We start from the raw sequence: 23,182 nt of genomic DNA on the forward strand, positions 1-23,182 counted from the left end.
TAGAAACGGTCCATATTCCGTTTCAAAACGTAGAAATTTTTAAGAACTGCAGCCAGGGAGAGAACTCATAAATTTAAATTATCTTGTAAAATAAAGAAAAATAATTTGTATGGTAAGTGATTTTGAACTGAAATTTAAATTAAAATATAAAGATTGAGAGGTAAAATAATGGGAAGTAATTTAAAAATGAAATCTGTTGGCTAACCTCAATGCTGATGATTTTTAAATATTTTTTAGTTGGTTATATTGATGTTGATTGGGTTGTGTTAATTTATGTAATATATGTTGTAGGTTACAGCTGATTTATATCAATATCGGAAGGATTGAACAATTAAGTAATTAGTTAATAATGGCACACGCAGTACCAACAGGTATTAGAACTCATGCTCAAAAAGTATGCAGTCTTTACAAACGCGCTCTTCGTAATTATGAATCTTGGATTTTTTTACAAACTGATTACAGGTATGGTTTTTTTATTTAGTTATCTGTAAGGTAAAATCTCGAATTATTACGATACTGAAATTAGCTGATGTCTTATAATTTTTTTATTTTTTTAAAAATTGTAAATTATAAAAAAAGTAATTCAAAAATTTCGACTAGTTTTTTGAATTTTTTTTTCATGTGCATATGTTTAGTTCTTTTTTTTTTTTTTTTGGAATTCATTTTGAAAAAAAATCTGAAAATTGTCAATTGTCTACTTCAAGATCATGAATTATTTACTCTAATTAGGACAATTGTCAGACAGTGCCTCTTCTTTTTAAAAATTTTCAATGACAGCTGTCATGTGTGTCAAAATTTTGTCAATTAATTAAAAAAAACTTAAAGCATTAATTGGAAAAAGACAATTTCACTGAGGTGTGGGTTTAAAACAAAATTATTTGCAGTTAATATCAATTAGGAGTTAAACGAAATTTGGAAAATAAATTCCAGTAAAATCTTCATGTCAATTTTATAATTCAAATTTTGTTGGCTTAAATTTATTCAACAAATTTTGTTTAACTCCTATTTGATGAAAATCGTAAGTAAATTTTTTAAAATTTTATTTTTAGGTGAAGTTGTCTTTTTTTTAATTAAGTCTTTAATTTTTTTAAATTAATTGTTAAAATTTGAATACACTTATAACGAGTCACTAAAAAGTTTTAAAAAGTGGGAGTCCCTGTCTGAGAATACCCTCAAATCCCTTGAGTAGTAATTGATTCCCTATCAATAATTGGGTTTTTATCTTACAGTTAATTTGAAACCTTCCACATCTTTAATTGGTAATTAATAAAATATTTTTAGATATGAGGCAGTACTCTTACGTGCGCGATTTGATAAAAATAAAGATATAAAAGATTTGCGTGTAGCCAAACAACTACTAAAAGAGGGAGAGGCGGAGTTAGAAAAAATAATACATCCATCACCCTTGTACTTTGCTGATTCTCCGAACGGAGTTGCCTATGAACGTGAAGTGGAACCACCAGACTGGGTGCTTGATTACTGGCATCCAACTGAAAAAGCCATGTATCCAAAGTACTTTGCATTGAGAGAAAAACGTAAGCTCGAATACATGAAACTTTTCGATAAACAATTCCCCGATGCTCAGAAAAAGTTCGATACTGATCATTAAAATATATTTATTGTAGAAATATCTTTTAATATTAAATTTATTATTAATGTAGCTTGATTCAATTAAAAATACAGTTAATGTACATTACAAGTTATCGAGTTATTTACAAATTTTATTTCCTACTAATTAATATATACATTTTTAGTTATACTTTGATACAGCGTCCATCAATGTAGGGTAAAGTAATTTTTTGATATCTTTAGCTTTCACAAAATCCAAGTGGCTAAATTTTGGATAATCAAGCTTTACAAGAGTCACATTATGCATTACACGTTTTGCCAATTCTTTATTGTCAGTTAAAGTACTCAGTGGATCATTTTCACCGTAAATAATTACTATCGGCGCTACTATATTGCTTACGTTATAAGCAGGTGGCTTTACTTGCCCATAGAAATAGATATTATTTTCTTCATAATCAAATTGACGAAAATCACCTAAATTAATTTTATTAATTAGTAATTGATTAACTTTTACAATTTAAGATTTAATTTCATTATTTTTACCACTTATCGCACTTTGACAGTAGTGATATACTGTTTTTGTTGATGTTCCAGCGGGATAATAATAAGTTAAATACATTATTTCATCCTAAAAAATAAATTATTATTATTATTATTATTAATATTGACACTTTGAATGTAATTGAAGGCATATCTGATTCCTATCTAATGTAATTAATTTATTGTTAATATTTTGCTGATTCCATGTACTAGCATCTTTAAACCAACTTTTATAATTCGCTCCAAAGAGGAGTTTAATTAAATATTCAAAATTCTGAATCGGAGTGGATGCGGTTTTAAATAAAATCTAGATCTCCGAAATCACTCTGCTGAAAAAAAAACTCCTTATTTACTTCTTATGCGGAGTAATTTTTTTAAAAACTCCAGAACTCTGAGTGACGGAGTGAATTTTTATTGAATTAAAATCCGTAGTCACTCCGAATTTACTCCCAATTTTTTAGTGTAGACCCAAAAGGGCGTATGATTTTTTTTCATTACAAATTTGAAGACTTATTTTGAAGCTCGAAATTAAAAAAAAAATTTTGAAAATCAAAAGGGAACATAATGTCATGCGCCCTTTTGGCTTTCAAAATTGTTTTTTTTTTTAATTTTTAGCTTAAAACAAGTCTACCAAACAATTTGCTATGAAAAAAAGTCATACGCCCTTTGGAATCAGTAACGTGATACAATTAATAAATAATTCATTAAAATTAAAATTACATTATCATTCTGTTCATAATCATAACCAGTTAAAATTTCCACTCCAGCTACACAAAGATCCATGATATTATTTTTTTTACACAAATTCTTGAATAAGTCCCTAAACAAAGCACTCTGTGGCATAAATTCAGACAAACCCGTGGGGTCAATAACTTTCTGTTGAAAAAATTAATTTTATTTAGTATTTTTATAGTTTTGTTAATTATGTGATTAGATGTTTGCAATAATTTTAGATACTCCAATGTGATAAATTGAACTCAGGTAAAATAGTCTTGTAGGAATTTTCTCTTTCCAGTATGCGGATGGTGATAAAGTGATTATCACTTTTAGTTTTTCATTGTACTCGGGTTTTTCAGATAGTAATATTAAAACAGAAGTTCCTCCCATTGAATGACCGATGTATGTTAATGATGTTTGGTTTATTGTTTCAAGTATATAATCAATTGTCTCTGGATAATCTATTACTCCGAATTCATGAAATCTGTAAATTTAAATAATTATTACTCAATAGTTTTCATTATTAATTGTAAAAAAGCTTTAAAAATTATATAATTTTTTTCAAAGATTACACGTTGAGTAGAGTAGTGCTAATTAAAATATCATTAAGTCTAATTTTTATATAATTAAGATCAATAAGATATTAAATCGTTCAAACGACTGTAACTTTTTAATTATCGACTCTATGATATTTTCCAATGACACAAAAGTTGTAGGAAATTGAATTTCTTACAACTTTGGTCTGATTGAAAAACATCGTAGAGTTAATATTTTAAAAGATATATGCAGTGAAGCACAAACGTACTCAGCGTGGAAAAATCTGTAAAAAAAAAATCAAGTTTTTAGAGAATTACGTGAAATTCCAAAATAGAGGGTTATCAGGTGATAAAGTTTGATGAGCACGACCATAAGAATTGCCTCTTACATTTCCTATCCAAACATCATAGCCCGCGTCAGCTAGAAAATAAGCTGTAATTCATTTGATTAATTTTTTTTTATAAATTATGATAGTAATAAGATTTAAATTGACATCCTGTGTAAAAAAAAATCGTTGAAAAATATAACTTAGTGACAAGCTTTTTTTAAATGGTTTTAAAATTTCTGAAAATACCCAAGTAGCAAAAAGACAACTTCAAGATGTCATAAAGATGTCTTTTAAAAAGACAAGATTAATTTTATTTTATTTCAAGGCCAAGTTTTCTTAAATAAATAAGACGTGAAAATGTCAGTCCTAAGAAATTTGTGTTTTTTTTTTTCCATCTTAAGTAATTTCAAATAAAAAAATTGTTTAGATTACTCGTCTGCAGTCAGTACCATAGATCACTTTGCCAAATTAAACACTCACCAAGCGATCTTTTCATCGTCGCCCAAATATCCGCAGAAGCCATCAATCCATGTTCGATTAAAATTGCCGGTTTTCTATCAACTCCAACCGACTCTTTACCATTAGGAATTCTGAATATCTGTAAAATATATCCATCACTCGTCGTCACATTATGCTGCTCCGCTTTATATCCAAACTGTCTCGCAAGTCCAATCTTAAATTAAAATCATAATTTTATTAATTTATCTCACGTCACTCAAAAACTCCATAAATTAATAAATTACACACATTAATTATTAAGTAAAAACAATTTAAATTACACTTACAAAGTCTAGTACAAACTTGGTACCATTAGCTTCTTGGGGAGTCCGTACTTTAATAAGTTTTTCATGCGGCAATAATTCTAAACTCGACGCTAATTCTATTGATTGCGTTATTAACAATAGAGTTATTATTTTCATAATGTATGGAATAATAATAAGAGTATGTACAATAGATAAATAGTATTAATGCACTTAAAAGTAACCCATGAAATGATTTCACTTGGAAAGAAGATAGTTGGAGATGTGAAATGGATAGTGTATGATTTAGGTTGTGCAATAGACGGTGTCTGTTACTTCTATGCGTTTTATGATGTTTTTATAATCATTAAATTATAGGATTAAAGTGTACTTTGTACTAGAATGATAAGTAATAATTTATATTAAATATTGTAAGGACACCTGACTGATGATATTGGAATTTAACGGTTTTTTTTTTAATTAATGCAGTCAATTTGTATTATGGATACAAAAAAAAACTTACATAGTCAAGTTTCTTATAACTAATACTTGAAAAAATTAACAGATTCATTGAATGATTAATCAGTTCGATTTTTCCTACTGTCACAAATAACATAATTAATTAACCTATTTTTTATCTTATAATTAATACTGGGAAAAAAGTTTTATTATTCTATTGTACAGAAGTTCTTTAACATCTCGTGCCCAGAGGTAATCAAGATGATTGAAAGTTTCGTAGTTTATTTTTTCAAAGTGCACGATATTTGGCAATCTTCTTTTTAGTTCAAATACATTCTGTTGAAAAATAAAATAATTAGTTATTTAATAATAATTTTCGGTTATAATAAGTTCTTAATTGGTAATTATTTAATTAGTATCACCTCTTGAGGAACAAGAATGTCATTATTTGCGTAAATTAACGAAAAATTTGTCGTTACTTTTTTCAAATCATAAAGTGGCGGTTTTTTTTTGCCGTAAATTTTAAAATTGTCGGCGTAACCGTAATCGTACTGACGAAATGTTTCTGTAATTAATAAATTTAATTATTAATAGAAATAGTAATTGAACGTGATAATTTATTTGCTAATAATTTTTACTTATTTTGGTAGGCAATTTTTCTAATAATCAAAATATAATTATTTTATTGAATGTTATATAATAAATGTAGTTATATTCTTATTAGCATTGTCTTGAGCAAATTATTTTACGAACGTTCCCAAGTACTTTGCATTAAATTTTAAAATAGTATTCTTTATTCAGATGAAAGTTAAATTTTACTTATGATTTTTTTATTTAAAAATGCGAAAATCTAGAAGTGTCTCTGCAGAAATTCATAACCAAGATATTTATTATAAATTTATTAAATTCAAATTATTTCGCCATCAGTAAAAGTAAGTACTATCACTGGCGGATCTGCATTACGGTATTGTATGGTAATTCACAGCAAAATTACGGAATTTTACCATAAATTTGAAGTAGGAGGGTGGTAATTTACCGTAGAATGGCAGCAAGTCAGCGGTATTTTACCGTCAAGTGAAGTATTGCACTGTAATAACTGTAAAAATAAAAAAAAGCATACGGTACTTACAGTAAACATTCCGCAACTTGCCATGTATTATTTTAAATTACCGTAAATTGCAGCCAACTTGCATTGAAATACTGTATTTTACGGTAAATTATTTAAAATTCAAGACTGCAGCAAATTTGCAGTCAGACTTCACGCGATTAACCCGAATTTCTTGCAACAGATTTGAAAAAGACATCTGACATCTGACGGACGAAAGTCTTACCTCATAATTTAATAGAACTGGTTTCAGATTTTTTTGTGAGAAAATAAAAATTTATATTTCTTCCCTAAAAATGCTACTAGAGTACCAAATAAAAATAATAATGATAATAATTGAAGAAAAATAAAACATACTTTGTCGCATATTTTGTCCGTAATGATGAATTATTCGAACTGAACCTCCCGCGGGAACGTAACTTAAAATATGTGGCAAAATAGTCTGCAATTAAATATAAAATCTATGTATTTAAATAATTAGTATTGATTATTATTATAAAAATATTTAAATAAACATACAGCATTAAATTGATACGGATTAGCTCCAACCAAAGCGAAGAGTAAGTCGATACATAATGGCTGTGTAATAGCATTATCACGGCACAATTCCTTTGCAATCATTGCATTATTCGTTGATTGTGGAAATATATCATAGATACCATTTGATTCAGACAATGACTAAATAAATACAGTAAATTTATTGATAAGAATGATAAATTCCTAGTCAAAAGGACGTATAATTTTTTTTTTATTACAAATCGAACTGTGAAAAAGTTTCGAAGTGAACGTATATCAAATCCAGAGTGAATGCGAAGTGAATGTGGTGCGGATAACTGTGTATTTATTTAATCCCCTCAGAGTGAGATTTACTTTAAAGGGGAGATTTTTTAAATATTTATACTCCGAATCGGAGTGAATGCAGATTTAAATACGATCTAGTTCACTCCAAAATCACTTCGCTGTACAGATTTTCAACCGATATACAGATTTTTTTTTAAATTCATAGCTTTAAAATGAGTCTAATCCACAATTGGCAATAAAAAAAACTCATACACTCCTTTGACTTTAGGAAGCTCTTTGAATCCAGGACGAGTAAAAATGTAAGTCTTTTAATTAATTAATTTAATTAATTTACCTCTAAGTAATCAATATTTCTTTCAAGAACTTTATAAATAGATGGTTCAGAAACAACATTCCAGTAAGCAACTGGTGCAAGGCTTATTGCCAATTTTATTTTGTCATTGTACTCTGGTCTAATTGACAGAAGTACATAACTCACGGTCGAACCCATTGAATGACCGACATAATAAATTGTTTTTTCGTTAGTTGCATTCAATGCATAATCTATCATTCCAGATATATCATACAATGCGATCTCGTGGAAACTAAAAAAAAAAAAAAAATAAATAAATTAACATAATAGTCATCAAGTCACGAATTGTCTTCTTAAGGTAATTTATTATTTTATAAAATAAAAAAATAATTTAATTCTACGATTTATCTATTAATTAAATTTAAATTACAGATTTATTTGCTTGACTCGCAATAAATTTATACTAAACATTATTATTATAAATTTACGATTTCTAATAAAAAAATTTACATTTTCTCACGTTTTAAAAAAAATATTCACTATAATAAAATTTTAAAATTTATTGTTAATTAATTATAAATAATTAATACCTGAATTTCCAGAAGTCACGACTTGTTGTTGATAATTCTTCGTGTGAACGACAGTAAGAGTTACCCCTGACATTGCCAAGCCAGACATCGTATCCTTCGTCTGCCAGGATAAAAGCTGTGCAAATGAAAGTGAAAAAATTAAACACTCAAGGTTCAAGTGTTTTCGTTACACTTGTTGTATTTGTCGTGTAATACATATGACACACAATGTAGGTACTTTTTTGCCGTACGTTCAGAGCCATCACTACACTAGTCTACCTTGAAATTCACCCACGTTGTACAGCTAATTTTATTTTAATAAGAAATTTCGCTGTCTCGGCCGTACTATTGAGACTTTATTGCCAAAAAAAACATTTTATTTTATTGAATCAGGAAACGATTGGCAATTATATGACAAAATATATATCTTTCGATTGAAGAAAGTCGTAAAAAAAAAAAAAAAATTTGTATGCCAATAAATATGTTTGTATGCATATATGACTTTAAAAACAAACAGGTTTTATTTTTAAGGACTCGTAGTATGGAAAATAAAATAATTACCAAGGTCGTTATCAGGTCCCACGAGAACCCATGAATCCGATGACCCTAATAGTCCGTGTTGAAGAAATACTATTTTTTTTTTTTTACTTGACTTTGACTTTGGACTGCCAGGTATCCTGTGGAATATTATTTTATACCCATCCTCTGTTTTCAAATTGTGTTCTTCTGCCGGATATCCGTGTTTTTCTACCAGTCCCACCTTTAATTTAAATAAAGTTTTTTTTAAACTATTTCATATGTCATAATTAAAGTCTACTTTTTTATTACAAATTAAAAAATAGTGTAAAAAATATCCTTGATCAATATTAAGTAGGGTAACGTTTATAATTTATTGCAAAAGTGCGAAAAAAAATTGTATTTGAATGAAGATAATGCGTTAATTTTTTTAGTAAATTATGATTATTGTTGGTGATAAAAATATCAATATTCAAATGAATATTTATCGCGGCATTTAAAATCTTGTATAGCATCAATTTTTTATAAATTATTTATAAACTTTTTTTTACATCGGCCAAATTTTTTAGTGAATTTATTTTAATAATTTTTAAAATAACACGATAGCACTAAAGACAGTAAGCGTTATTTATTTATACAGGATGCTAATTATTTTAACTGTATGTAGATATAATTCAACTTATTTATTATTTGCAGTAACATGATGACTAGTTATTAAATATTCATTTAATTAGCAAATAATTTGAAAAAATTGTTATTTCCACACATAAATAAATAGATTTTTTAAAAAAATACTTACAAAGTCTAAGACCGCATTCTCATCAATAAGTCTCGCTTGATTAGAATCATTTTTCCTTACACGATTTAACACAGGATATCTTGGAAAAAACACTTCACGTAACAAACTAAATGTCAGTACATTTGACGGTAAAATGCATGCAATAAATAACGAAATGTATTTCATTTTTTAAAAATTTGAATTAACTATTTTTTTTTTTAAATTAAAAACCACAATAATTAATTTGTGTAAAATGACATTAACACGTGTCTATTCAGCTCACAAAATTATTATGAAATGAGAAGAAATAATATCACGTGCGTCTTTGATCGTACGTTGAAAAAGACTGATACTTGATATCGATATTTTTATTTCTTATTATTTTTCATCTTAAAAAAAATAAAAAAGTTATTTGGTGTTGCCTGCCTCACCTTGATCATCATATTTTTAAATCCTCATAATGGTTTTTTTATTTATTTATTTATCTCACTCATCTCCCTATGACCTTTCTTCCCGCAAAATCCTTCACTTCATTTAAAAATTGAGTAAATTAATAAAACAAATTTTTTTTACTGTTTATTATTTATTTATTAATTAATTAATTTAATTTACTAATTTTTTTTACTCCCACTGAGATCACCACAAAATTAAAATTTTTTAAAATATTTAAAATTAATTTAATATTTGAATTTAAATAAAATTTTTTTTTACTGCACCCACATCACAATTGACATTTTCGCTTGCAGCTAACGCGATAATCTGATGACGAAATAATTTTACACGTTAGCATTGAACTGATTATAAGTAATTGTTCATACAATAGTGATTTTTTTTTCTTGCTGAAGAAAAAGTAGATAGTAAACAAATTAAAAACTAATTAGCGAACGTCCACTTGGGCTTCCATTATGTCGGAATTCCCGAGAGAGGCGTTTTATTATAGAGAATAATTTTTTATATGAGTGGATGATAATCGAGCGATAACTGAAGAAAAAATAATCGCGAAGTTGTTTTTATAGTCTCGGTACATTCAATGATAAAAATCGGCAGCATGTTTAAATTTTAACTGTCGACCTTGAATTTTACCGGAATTCCTGGTTGTAAAAATTACATTATTATGTTTTTCTTTCTTTAATTATTTACTATTCAACGTGAGATTTATTGTAAAAATTAACAGTTGACGGAGGATACAAGAAGAATATTTTAAAAGAAGAAAACAAAACGCTATTTTTGTTTCGCACGTGACTGCAATAAATCTTAGATATTTATATATTTTTAAATGGATTTTTAATTTATTGCATTAATTAAAATCTATTGTTTGGTTTTTGGATAATTATGTTTTTTTTTTTTAAATTAACATAAATTTTTGATGGTCATTGACAGACAATAAAACTCAAGGTCATACTTAAGAATGTTTATGATTAGAAGTTTAAAAAAAATGTTTAAATTAAAAAAAGAAATTGCTAATTTCAGTCAGGAATTTAAATTTCAAATGAAAAAAGTTTTTGTAATTTATTTATACATCAAGATTATATTATTAAATTATTAATGATATGAGTGTGAATGTTGCAGACAATTGTAAATTTAAAAAATTTTTAAATATATGAATAAAATGTAAATAAAGTAATAATAAAAAAATTCATAGTCAAATAAATGCAAAATCCGTACGCGGGTTTTTTTAAAATTTCAATACTTTAATTTATTTAATTCAAATTTAGAAATTATCTCATGTCTACATCCACACTCGTGTAATGATGCTGAAAATAGCAAACATCTAGCAATTTTAGTTATCAAGTTGATTGTCACTAGAAATTTTTAAAAAATTTAAACAATGAAATTTTTGAAAATTCTTCATATTCAATTTTTAAAATTTTTGTCTCTCAGTATTTAAAATAAATGAATTTTTAATGACTGCTACTTTCAGTGTCATAAATTAGTATACATTTAAATTGTAATTCATTGTATTTACTATCATAATTAAATATATATATTAATATATAATATGACAAAAATAAAATTGTCATAAATAAAATTTTCGAGACAATTTTAAAATAACAAATTATATAATTGATGTATTTATATTACGTTTTCATATGCACACGTATACGTTTATATACGTATACATATGTTTATGTGTATAGTATTTTTCGCGGTATAAATTTTATTCAAACGTAGATGTGCTTTACCGGACATTCATCAAATTTAAATCTTTCAAATAAATAAATAAATAATAATTTAAAAAATGGATAATTCTGATGATTATTTCAAAAGTTATGAAAAACTTGATGTAAGTATACATAAAAAATAATTTATTTAATATTAAATGTAAATTAACCTCATTCAATATTTTTTCATATTGTTCGCATGTTTAAATTTATTATTATTATTAATTTTTACAGGTACATCGATTAATGTTAAGTGACAATCCCCGGATGACAACTTATAAAAATGCCATTTTAAATAATAAAGAATTATTTTTAAATAAAATAGTTATGGACATTGGAGCTGGTACCGGTAAATGTGTAAACAAATTTTTATTTTACATATGTGTGAATGTAGTAGACATCAGACAGTTCATAAATTTTAAAAAATGCGAGTACTGATTTTTTATTTATCTAAATTCGCATTTTTTAATTTTTATACTTAAATCTTTTTTATTTATTCTAAAATTTTTAAATTGACATTTGTCAGCTACGCTTGTCATCTAAACTCATTTCTTTTAGGTCAGCTATTTTTAAATTGAATTTATTATTTAAAATTTCAATTACTGATACTAAAGTTTTGAAATTTTTTTATTTTCACTTAAAGGAATTCTATCAATTTTTTGCGCGCAAGCTGGAGCTGCTAAAGTTTATTCAGTCGAAGCAAGTAAACTATCACAACTAATAGAAAAAGTTGTCGAGGAAAATGGCTACAAAAATGTTGTAAAAGTAATAGCACATAAGCTCGAAGATATTAAATCAGAAATAGATGAAAAAGTTGATATTATTGTGTCAGAATGGATGGGATTTTATTTAGTTCACGAAGGAATGTTGGATACTATTTTGAAAGCTCGTGATCGTTATTTAAAACCCAATGGTACTTTATTTCCTTGTATTGCTAAATTATATGCAGCACCATGTCAAGTTCCTGATTTGTTTGAATTTTGGGATAATGTTTACGGAGTTAAAATGTCGTAAGTTATGATTTCATGATTCTGAAGTTAACAGACAGAAATTTTCGGATTTTTTTCAATAAATCACAAGAAAAAAGAAATTTAAAATATGCACATGTAGAAAATTAAAAAAACTATAAGTGCAATTTTTAAAAATAATTTTTATAAATAATTTATTGTTTTAAAAAAAATCCAAAAATTATTAAACGTCGGCAAACTTTAGTTTTATTGTTTTTATTATTATTATTATTTATGTAAAAATAATTTAAAAGATTTATTTTATTGATAGATGTGTTGGTAAAGCTATCAGAGAAGAAAAATTATCTAAACCGGAAATAACACTGGTTAATTCAAAAGATATTTTGGCTGAAGAAAAAATACTTGCATGGATTGATTTAAAAACAGCGACTTCAGATGATTTGAATATTATCGGCGGTCAAGATTTAGTATTTCCATGTACTAAAAGTGGTAAATTCGAAGGTGTCTGTATTTGGTTTGACGTTGAATTTCACGATGATTTGATTTTATCAACTGGACCTAATGATTCTCCTACTCATTGGAAACAAACGTTAATTACACTGCCAGAAAACTCATTAATTGAACAAGGTGAACCTATTGCATTTCGTATCACGTTGAATCGTAATAGTAATGATATGCGTAAATACAATTTAGAACTTGTCGTTCTAAATCCTGATGAAACTGAACACGATTTACCGTGTAATTGTCATTTTACGAAATGTATTGTCGCTAAAGAGTATATTAAAAATCACAGTCAAGAAATTGATGTAAATGATGGTTTTTAATAAATATATTTTTATTGCTATTGGCATTTATTTATCAATTAATTATTTTTCGAGTTTACTGATTTTTATATTCTGTAAATTTATTTATTTTATTAGTTAATTTCAATTTTAAAATCCAGGTTTGGCCTAATTCGGGTCTCAGCAGGCCCCAGTTGAGGCCTGGTTGCAAATTGTTAGATTTGAAGGAAGGAATTATCGGAGGCACTGAATTTTTAATTTCAGATTCATTTAAAATAAATGTAGATATATATTTTATTAAAAGAAATCTGAAATAAGAGCAAAATCAATCTCGGCTCGAGCAGAGTAAAGCCTTTAGGTCTCTCCCTGAACTGGTTTATCTGAGTACTAATTTTGTACAATTATAATAGTAAAGATTGTTAGCATTGCATCTCAGGATACCCTAGTGAACGTCACCGACGCCCGTGCCTCTGCCCGTCATTCGTTTAGACCCAGGAGTGATGACAAATTACGAATTCCGCTTTGAGTTACAATTTTATTCCTTAAAAAAGCAACCAAACTCTCAATGATCCAGAAGTTAGAAGACAATCAGCAATTTTTGGATTTTTTTTTGTATTTTCAAAAAATTACTTACAAAAAAAAAACCAACTAAAAATATGCACATGTAGAAAATTAAAAAAGCTATAGGTGAAATTTTTTGAAATATTTTTTTTTTATAATTTATAGTTTTTAAAAATATTATGAGACGTCGGTTAACTTCAGGATAAAGTTTCATACATATAAAATAATGTAATGATTTCATGAAATAATTAATATCAATATAAAGAGAACAACACAATGATAAAAGGTAATTTTAATTAAAAAAATAAACAAATCAAATAAAAAATATTTTTTATTTTGTACATAATATTTTTAAACGTGTCTATTGAATTTACTTCGATAATAGATATGAAATATATATATTATATATTTTTTATAATTATTTAAATTACATTTTAGTAATTTATTTTGACCACTCGAAACTAGAATTCATTATTTCATTTCTATTATTTAATAAATTAGATACAAATATATTTTTTTTAATTTTTTTTTTTTACAAGAGTATTTATAGTGAACATAAACAAACGCAATAATTTTGAAAAATAAATTCGTACGCTTTTGCAGTTGAAAGAAAAAAAAATAATGGAAAATAAAAATTGTAAGGTTTTATAAATAATTAAAAATTAATTAAATAATATTAATAATTTAAATCTAACAATAAAGTATCTGTAATTTAAAAATTTCATTTAATCAAATTGAGTTATGTAAGTAAATAAAGTCTATATGACTATTTTTATTTCTAGTTCAAAAAACTTATGAGTATCCGTACAAATATAAAATTACTGTTTATTTAATCCAAAATAATTACTGACGCATATAAATGATTTGATTTCTTCATTATATTAATTATTATTTTTTTTTTAGTATAGAAACGCACCTGTTACGTACGATCACAGATCTTTCATCTTTTTGTCTTATTTTATTTAATCAGTATTTAATTTCTTAATTATTATCTTCCCTGCTAGTTTTTTTTGTTATTATATTGTATTTTATAATTATTATAACTTGAACTTTATATATTAATGATGCTTTTTCGTTGATTTAGAACGTTGTAATCGTGTGGTACCATTTTTATCAAGATTTGTTTGTTCATTTGAATATGGTATTCTGAAGAGCATTATCTTTAGATGATTACAAATTTCAAGACAAACTTGTGAACTGTATTTAAGAAAATCAAATGTCACCCAAATCTGTACAATAAAAAAATTAATTTTTATTTTAATTAATTAATTAATTAAATCATTTAATTATAACTTACGAAACACAGCCACAGTACGTAATATTCATCAAAGAAAAAATTGAAATATTGATTAAGAAATAACATACAGGGACCAATTAATGCTGTATCTAAGTATTCCATTTCATTTTTTGTCATGTGAGCAACCTAAAAATTTTAATAATTTCATTAATAAATTAATTAAAAATTTTTATTTAAGAATTTTTAAATTTCAAATAATTTGGAATTTTAAGTTTTCTTTTTTCGGGCCGCTCATAAAAAAAAGGGGAGGGGTGTCGCTTACTGTTATAAGGGGGGTCAGGCTTTTTTAATTTAATTTTTTTATTACGATAAAAAGTCATTTATTTCATATTTGTAAATATATAAATATTTCCGTCATAATGGGGGGGGGGGGTCTAAAAAGATAAAATTTTGCCTGCGGTATTTTATGACCGGGCCTTTTGTAAAATTTTTTTATAAAAATTAAAAAAAAAATACTAGTTTAGAAAAAGTAAAAAATATTAAACTGAAAATTGTTACTAATTTTTAATTTTAAAAAAAGTCAACTCAAGTTTTAAATTTAAAAATTCCTTGTACAGAAAATATTCAAATTTTATTTTATCACGCTTGTATTAGAATTTTAAAAGAAAAAAAAAACTGCAGTGTAAATTAATGTACTTACGACTAAACGATTAGTAACTTTGGCAGCGACCATTCCAAAAGATAATATATAAAGTGCTGGATGATTTTCATAGACATGTTGTGCACTTTTACGATAAATAATATATGCAGGTACTACGACAAGACTGAAAGGAATAATTGGCGACAATACAGATGTTCCCTAGATAAAATAGTAATTGATTAATAAATATATAAATATTCAAATTTGCAAATAGAAAGTTTAGTAATTAAGAGTCCAAATGCGTGCAGTACATTCAGTTCTAATTAGTAACAAGGCATTAATTATCATAATCAATGTATGTTTATTGTAATGATATTTAATGATTTAACTGAAATGAAAAAAGAAAAAAATAAGCAAATTAAATTAAATAGCACAGCCAAATACTTATATTTTTTTTTAACACAAGTTATTGTTCAATTGGTTGTTATTTACGAATTATTAAATGATCAAATTGTGGTGACGTTATTTGTGCTTAATCTGATGGAATGTCGTAGCGTATAAGTGATTAATTTAAATAATTTAGTTTTGCTAGAAAATTTAAATTAAAATAAAATAGAAGAGTAAAATTTAGTTGAGAATTTTAATGAAAATTCTTCATTGAGTGCTTGAAATTTTTTTATAAATTTTTGCTTCTTTCTCTCTCTTTTCTTGATTTTCTTTTTTTGTCGTTGTAATTAAAGACTTACGGCGACGGTTGAACCATTTTTTCCAACACCACCACCCAGAATAATAGATAAACTGCTTTGTGCAAGTAAAATAGCAATTCCCACAGTGCACCATAATGAAACTACCTTCAGCTCTATGCCAACCAGTGGCAACTGAACATAAAAATAATTATTTATTTAAACTATTTTATTAAAATTATAAATTAATTACAACTAAGCTGAAAATTTTAATTTAAATAAATACATAAAATATATATCGTATTTTTAAATTCATTAAATTCCGGTGGGAAGCAAAGTTTAATAATGTTGAATTTAAACAGCAGCATACCCATAAATAGAAGCATCATATTACCATTTATTTCAAACATAAAATGAAGAATTTCAGTAATTAAATAAATAAATATGCCAATTACTAGTAGACTATAGCGAACTTTTTTGATTTTTTTTCTGTCTTTGCTTTTTTTAACAAACTTACTGCTATTGTTGAACCATTTTTGCCGATCCCACCGGACGAAAATGATTTTATAAACTCAATGAAGACAAACAAGAATCCACTATAAAAAATTCCTGATATCAATTGAGACATAGTACCAATGCCGAAGATCTAAACAAATTTTTTTCATATGGTGTTTTAATATTAATGTCTATTATTATCAATAATACGATATCTATTAATAGAAATAATAATTATCAATGTATCAATACGCTTTGACAATTCCTGGTTAAATTAAAAAAAATAACGACGGTACCAAGTTGATAATGTTTCAATATTTACATATATTATATATGTAAATATATTATATAATATATATATGTATTATAAATATAATAGACTGATTCAAAAAAAACAACTATTTTTTTTTAATCGTATGGAAAATATTGTTCGGTAGCGAAAAAAAAAAATACTATGAAAGTTTGAGTTCTTAATATAAAAATCAAGAACCAGCTCATCATAATTTTCGATTTCATATTTAAGTTACATGGAAAAGTTTTTACGAAAGCTTGGAATGTTACCATTCATCAAGAAATCAGAGTATTAGAAAAATCAATATATATTTCTGTCGAAAATTGAACGTTCGGCATAAAAGATTTATCATTTTATGATAAATTTAATTTTTCAAAAAAGATTTGAAGTCAAAATTTAATTCATAGTGAATTTTAGTAGTATTTGGATTTTCCGAGGGAACTATCAAACTTATAGTAAAATATTATAGGAAATTTTTTGTAAATAATTTAATTTCCTACAACTTATTTTTGACAAAGTTTAAAAAATCTTTGAAAGCTCTTCAATTATTTGGATTTAAATATGACTTTGTTTAAAGAAATTGTACTCTGGCGACTTTAATTAATTACAGTCGAGTCGCGTTATAAGTCCGGCTTGTATCTTTTTCTTTTAACCAGACTCGCATTAATATGAGAGACACTAAGAGGACTTACGCGACTCGACTGTAATTTCAAATAGAAATAAGTAAAAAATTTGAAAAAATTTTGGCAATTTGTTGAGAAATAAAATAAAAACTTTGACAGTTTTTTTTTTGTCTCGAACAAAATTTCCCATATAATTTTTACAAAAAAAAAAAAGTCGATGTTTTTGAATCAGTTTAATATATGTATATGTTTATATATATATTTAAATACTTAATGGATGTATGAAATTTCTAGAAAAATATTAAGTATTGAAATGGCTGGGGGTTTAGTAACGAAATAAATTTTATGAAAATAAATGTATAATTTTTTTTTATGAGAATATTATAATGGAATTGATAGTTTTTTTTCATGCCATGCTATTTCCCTGTCAATAGAGAAAATAAAATTAATAGTTAACAGCAAACATTTATGATAAACCAACAATGATAATTGTTTTTTTTTTTTTTTTCGTTTAAAACTCAGTTTATAAAATGTAATTTTTTTATCAACGTTGACTTACAGCAACAGTTGACCCATTTTTCCCAACTCCACCCGTAAAAATAACGGAAAACATTGAATAAAAACTTGATAACGCACAAATGGTTGTTACACCACCAATTAAATATTTTAATTGTAAACCAGTTAAATAGGGAATCTGTAAAAAATACTTTTCTCTATTAAATTTCATACACTTGGTATATTGTCGGCCATTTTTCTATTTTTTATTTCATGTAAATTATTATTTATTATTTAATTTTAGAAAAAATTTGAATTTTTAAAGTGACAAGTAATATACGAGTTCAATAATATATATAAATATTTATAAAATAAAATAAATACAACCTCAGTCATCCAAATTTTCGGACCAAAAATTGCAGAAGTCAAGTGAATTGATATTATTGTAAATTGAGCTTCAGTAACATCTATTTTTCCAAATCTCAACGAACCTGTTTCAATATGATTTCAAATTAATAAAAAATATTTATTAATTATCAAATATTTTAATAGTTCATATTATTATCAGGCCCTAGAATTTTAATTGAAAATTAATTGACTAAAAATTATAATTACCCATGTAATTTATTTATATAAACTCCCCACTTTTAAAAAATTTTTAATTACTCAACTATCATAAGCGTATTAAAATTTAATTAATTAATTAAAAAAAATTAAAACCTTAATTGAAAAAAGAAAAATTTCGCTGAGATATAGATTTAAAAAAAAATTACTTCTAGTTCTTATCAATTAAAAGTAAAAAAATTTGAAATAAATTTAAGCCTGGAAAATTTGAAAATTCAAATTATAAAATTAACATGAAGACTTTGCTGAAATTTATTTAACAAATTTTGTTTAGCTCCTAATTGAAAAAAATTGACTTGCAAAAAATTCGATTAATTTTTAAAAATTTTTCTCTAAATAAATTTAAAAGTATCGTTTATGCAAATGAGTACTCGTATGATTTCGCGAAACCTCATCGCGATAATTCTCGTAATTGCCAGCGGATTGAAATGACAATTTAGCACACGTACATGTACTCTTCAGACAAATACTTTGATCAAATTAAAATATAAGCGTAGTCAATCGAATTGTTTAATAATTATAGCGATTTTAAAATTTAAATAACAGACTAAATTTATTTTCTGCTGATCAAACCAAAAATAATTCAACTGATAAATAAATTAAAAAGTAACTCTAAATTTATTATAATTTATTCTACTCGTTTCTTCCGGCTGATATCGGATGATATTTTTTTCCTACATTGTTATTATTATTAAATTACAATTACTGGAATTTTTTAATTAAACAAAAGAACTCCATGATAATTACGAAGCCTGATAATGGACGTCATTTAAATTTAAATAAATCGTAATACCAATAAATAGTGACCGCACAGAAAAGAAAATTCTTGACAAAGTAAATATTCTTAATTAAAAAAAAATTTTTTGTCCTTTAATCAGGACAAATTCACTCGGTTCAAAAAAATCTTGACTTGATTCTCGAAAACGTTCGTCTTACAAAATATTTTCTTGACTCAAGAACTTTTTCTTCTGACGTGTGACTGTAGCAGACATCGGACAAATTTAAAATTATTAATAGAGTAAATAATTAATAAAATAAAATTTAAAAAAATGCACATTTACAGAATTTGAAAATTAATAAGTGCATTTTTTATAAATATTATTTTTCTATTATTTATAATTTTAAATTTGTCTGATGTCTGCTACACTCACACTCATTTTTTCTGTGCGGATAAAAAATTAATTAAAGAATTTAATTATTTTAAAAAATTTACCTGAAACATAACTTTGCCAATGTGCACAATAAAATAGTGTCATTGCACAAAAACATTGAAAAAACATCCAACTTGGATAATTTCCTAATTGTACTGCTATACATGCTGATAATGCAACAAAAACTAGAACAAATAAAAATATTATTTTATAATTTTATAATACTTGAATCGAATTTCTCTATTGTCTTTATTACAATCGGCATACTGTGACTATAAATATATCAACATAAATATTAAGTTTATGTAGTAATTGAACAACACAATCGATAATATTAATTTACTTTTTATCATTACGTACGGAGTAGAATTACAAGTTTTTTTTTTTTTTTTAACTTGAAGGTAATTCATTAATGCGAAGTACAATAAATAAAATGAAAAACTAATTAGTGAGGACATAAATATTTTTAATTAAGATAAAGCTCAATTACTATATTAATTATATAGCAAATATTCAATCAACTTTAGCTCGAAATCAAATTTAGATTGTAAATTTATGATAATAAATTTTTAATAGTCTTTAGAAACTAAAATTTAAACTGAAGGAAACTCATTATTTTAAAAAATTTTTTAAAGTTAAAAAAAAAAATCTACACACAAAAATTTCAAAATTCTACATAATGGGAGCTTATAAAATTTTATTAGCTCGGTAGTTAAAATGATGAAGTAATTACCAGTAGATACAGAATCACATCCATGATCAAAAAGTTCACCAAGTGGTGAAGAAGAACCAGTTCTTCTTGCTTGTTTGCCGTCTATCGAATCAAGACTTTGATAAATAAATAAACCTAGCGCACATAAGAAGCATGCCCATCTTGGTGGCTGTAATTATTTATTGTAAATAAATAAATAATATCATTAACAATTATGATGATCCTGAAGTTAGCAGACAATTAACAATTTTCGAATTTTATTTTCTCCAATTAAATTTAAAAAAAAAAAATAAAATAAAAATATGCACATGTAGAAAATGAAAAAAACTACTGGTGCAATTTTTAAAAATATTTTTTTTAATTTTTAAAATTATTAGACGTGAACTAAATTATGATCCTGCAGTTAGCAGGCAACTAAAAATTTTCGAATTTTTTTTTCTCCAATTTAATTTAAAAAAAAAATAAATAAAAATAAAAATATGCACATGTAGAAAATTAAAAAAACTACAGGTGCAATTTCTTCAAATTTGTTATTTTTTTTTTTAAATGAAATAATTATTAGACGTCGGTTAATTTCAGCGTCATGATTAAATTCAGTATCATCAATTATAATATAAATAGTAAATCAATTAAATACCTCAGCTTTGGCATCAGGACTATAGTAAACAAGAATTAATGTTGTTGCAATGTTTATAATAAGTCCTACAATTGTTATAAGATTGGGTGCTAGCCAAAGGGGCACTTTACTGACTAACCAGTCCCACCAGGGTTGGAGATAACTGTCTAATAAACTAGAACTTGAGCAGCTGTATTTATGTTCTGATAAACGTTTTAACTGTCCAGGTGATAGTATTTTTTCTTTGTAAAACTGCATCATTACTTAGTTTATTTATTTTTACAACAACTTGTCAATTATTCTTCACTTATATTCCAACAGTTTTTTAAAATTTTTGTTGGTTATTCAACCGTTTCCAACAGCAATTCAAATATACAAGTCCAACTGGTTGACATAACAATTTTTTAAACAATTTATTTTATTTATTATTACTATTATTTATTAATAAATTCGAATATTTATTTCAACATTTATAATTATTTATTATTCCTTTTAATTTATTAGTTATATATATACATATATATATAACATTATTAACATACAAACGACTATGACACTGATATTTTTTTTACCGAAATGTGTGTGCTCCACATCAGACACATCGGACACACATCAGTAAATATCATGAATCATGACGAAAATAACTAGAACTTTTTAGTAACTTCTAGAGATTTTTTATTCTTTAAAAAATAAAATTTATTACCGTCAGTTAGTAAGCGCGGAAATTTTAAAAATTACTAATTTAAAAACTCAAAACAGTGGCCCAGTTTTATGATCCTGAAGAAAATTGTCAATTTCAAATTTTCGAATTTTTTTTCAGCAAATAAATTGCAAAAAAAAAAACTAAAAATATGCACATGTAGAAAATTAAAAAAACTACTGGTGCAATTTTTTTTATAATTTATCGTTTTGAAAAAAAATTCAAAAATTATTTGACGGCGGCTAACTTCAGAGTCATACAAGTTTTTAACACTTAAATATTTATGATACTGGTTAGCGGACGTCTAATAGTTTTTCAATGATTTTTCATAATGATAAATTATAAAAAAAAAAAATATGTGAAAAAATTGCACCTACAGTTTTTTGAATTTTCTATATGTGTATATTTTTATTTTTTGGAATTGATTTGTTGAAAAAAAAAATCCGAAAATTTTTTGCGAGTAGCTGTAGCGTAGCACATCTCTCAATGCATCCTTATTAATTATTTTTATTACTTGCACAGTAATTTTAAATATTTGAAAAATAACATTAGAAATTTAAGAAAATTACAAATGTCACTTAGCTGCTATTCTCCACTAGACGATACCAGATGATTTTGCACGGGAACTTAGAAGTTATCAGCATCAGCAATTTGCAACACTTTACACTAGCACTGAATACTCAACACTTAACGACATCACAGACACTTTGCACAATTTAAATTTTACAAACGATAAATTTTACAATCACTGCAAAATTTTACACGACTTAACTGCAATATTGCAATTCAAACGTAGAAAAGGATCTAGACTATTACTGTCATTGTTGATGATACTGATTACTGCTATTGGATCGAAAGTTGATACAGAGCAATCGATTTTCCGATTTATTCGACCACCCCCACTTTAGCAATAATTTGAACATCGAATCCAGTGACGCGCAGTAGCGCCAATTTGGATAATTCATATTGGAATAATATTTAAAATATAGTGGAATTTGAAATAAAAATAAATTATTGATTTTTAAATTCTCAGAAAGTAGTCAAGACTCGTTTCGCAGAAATTAAGACTAAACGTGTTCTGAAAAAAAACTATCTTTGTCTTACAGCTTCATGTAGCGTATATTTAAAAAATAAATTCTTAGAAATTAGAGAAAACTAAAAATTGTGCGTCAAAATAAAACGGCGGCAGAATATGATAGAAAAGTATTTAAAAAAAATTAAAAAAAAAAAAAACACTTAAGTGTTTGAACAAACCTTGGTGGAGAAATAATATGCAGAAGGGTATCCTAATACACTTGGAGATTTGAATTAAATTGCTCCAAGTGTATTGCAGCTAAAAAAAACGTCACTTAACTGCTATTTCCCACCAGACGATGCCAGATGATTTTGCTCAGGAACTTGGAAGATATCAGGATCTGCATCAGCAACACTTTACACTAGCACTGAACACTCAACACTTTACGACACCACAGACACTGCACAATTTAATT

At 25.7% G+C, this 23,182-nt stretch overlaps 4 protein-coding genes across 8 annotated transcripts; 2 read left to right on the plus strand and 2 right to left on the minus strand.

The window, feature by feature from the left end:
- Positions 1-5: 5 nt before the first annotated feature.
- On the plus strand, positions 6-1,699 carry LOC103569899 (NADH dehydrogenase [ubiquinone] 1 beta subcomplex subunit 9). Its single transcript, XM_008547442.2, has 3 exons — positions 6-112; positions 292-462; positions 1,282-1,699. Exons 2-3 carry the CDS (start codon positions 350-352, stop codon positions 1,607-1,609), a joined length of 441 nt encoding a protein of 146 aa, XP_008545664.1. The 5' UTR covers positions 6-112; positions 292-349; the 3' UTR covers positions 1,610-1,699.
- Positions 1,682-9,920, minus strand: LOC103570049 (uncharacterized). The gene is made up of 15 exons (XM_053742457.1): positions 8,973-9,920; positions 8,219-8,417; positions 7,679-7,793; positions 7,131-7,380; positions 6,515-6,673; positions 6,353-6,437; positions 5,313-5,455; positions 5,089-5,226; positions 4,477-4,623; positions 4,172-4,364; positions 3,681-3,795; positions 3,067-3,310; positions 2,830-2,985; positions 2,113-2,197; positions 1,682-2,043 (listed from the first exon to the last, which is right to left on the minus strand). The coding sequence occupies exons 1-15, from the start codon at positions 9,135-9,137 to the stop codon at positions 1,751-1,753; spliced, it is 2,487 nt and encodes an 828-aa protein (XP_053598432.1). The 5' UTR covers positions 9,138-9,920; the 3' UTR covers positions 1,682-1,750.
- A 1,130-nt stretch (positions 9,921-11,050) lies between these two features.
- On the plus strand, positions 11,051-12,923 carry LOC103569898 (protein arginine N-methyltransferase 6). The gene is made up of 4 exons (XM_008547441.1): positions 11,051-11,235; positions 11,348-11,462; positions 11,757-12,123; positions 12,392-12,923. The coding sequence occupies exons 1-4, from the start codon at positions 11,191-11,193 to the stop codon at positions 12,903-12,905; spliced, it is 1,041 nt and encodes a 346-aa protein (XP_008545663.1). The 5' UTR covers positions 11,051-11,190; the 3' UTR covers positions 12,906-12,923.
- A 946-nt stretch (positions 12,924-13,869) lies between these two features.
- On the minus strand, positions 13,870-21,613 carry LOC103569897 (choline/ethanolaminephosphotransferase 1). Of its 5 annotated transcripts, XM_008547440.2 has the most exons (10): positions 21,014-21,613; positions 20,398-20,545; positions 19,727-19,849; positions 18,277-18,380; positions 17,954-18,088; positions 16,502-16,630; positions 16,048-16,179; positions 15,362-15,520; positions 14,722-14,847; positions 13,870-14,653 (listed from the first exon to the last, which is right to left on the minus strand). In XM_008547440.2, the coding sequence occupies exons 1-10, from the start codon at positions 21,251-21,253 to the stop codon at positions 14,483-14,485; spliced, it is 1,467 nt and encodes a 488-aa protein (XP_008545662.1). In that variant the 5' UTR covers positions 21,254-21,613; the 3' UTR covers positions 13,870-14,482. The 5 variants fall into 5 exon arrangements, with proteins under 5 accessions (XP_008545662.1, XP_014297469.1, XP_014297470.1 ...); XM_014441983.2 differs by lacking the exon at positions 17,954-18,088 and having other exon boundaries at positions 13,871-14,653; positions 21,014-21,612; XM_014441984.2 differs by lacking the exons at positions 16,048-16,179; positions 17,954-18,088 and having other exon boundaries at positions 13,871-14,653; positions 21,014-21,612.
- Between the last annotated feature and the right edge of the window lie 1,569 nt (positions 21,614-23,182).

Source organism: Microplitis demolitor, chromosome 10 (genome assembly GCF_026212275.2).
Source record: "Microplitis demolitor isolate Queensland-Clemson2020A chromosome 10, iyMicDemo2.1a, whole genome shotgun sequence".
In the NCBI taxonomy this organism is placed as follows: Eukaryota; Metazoa; Arthropoda; class Insecta; order Hymenoptera; family Braconidae; genus Microplitis; species Microplitis demolitor.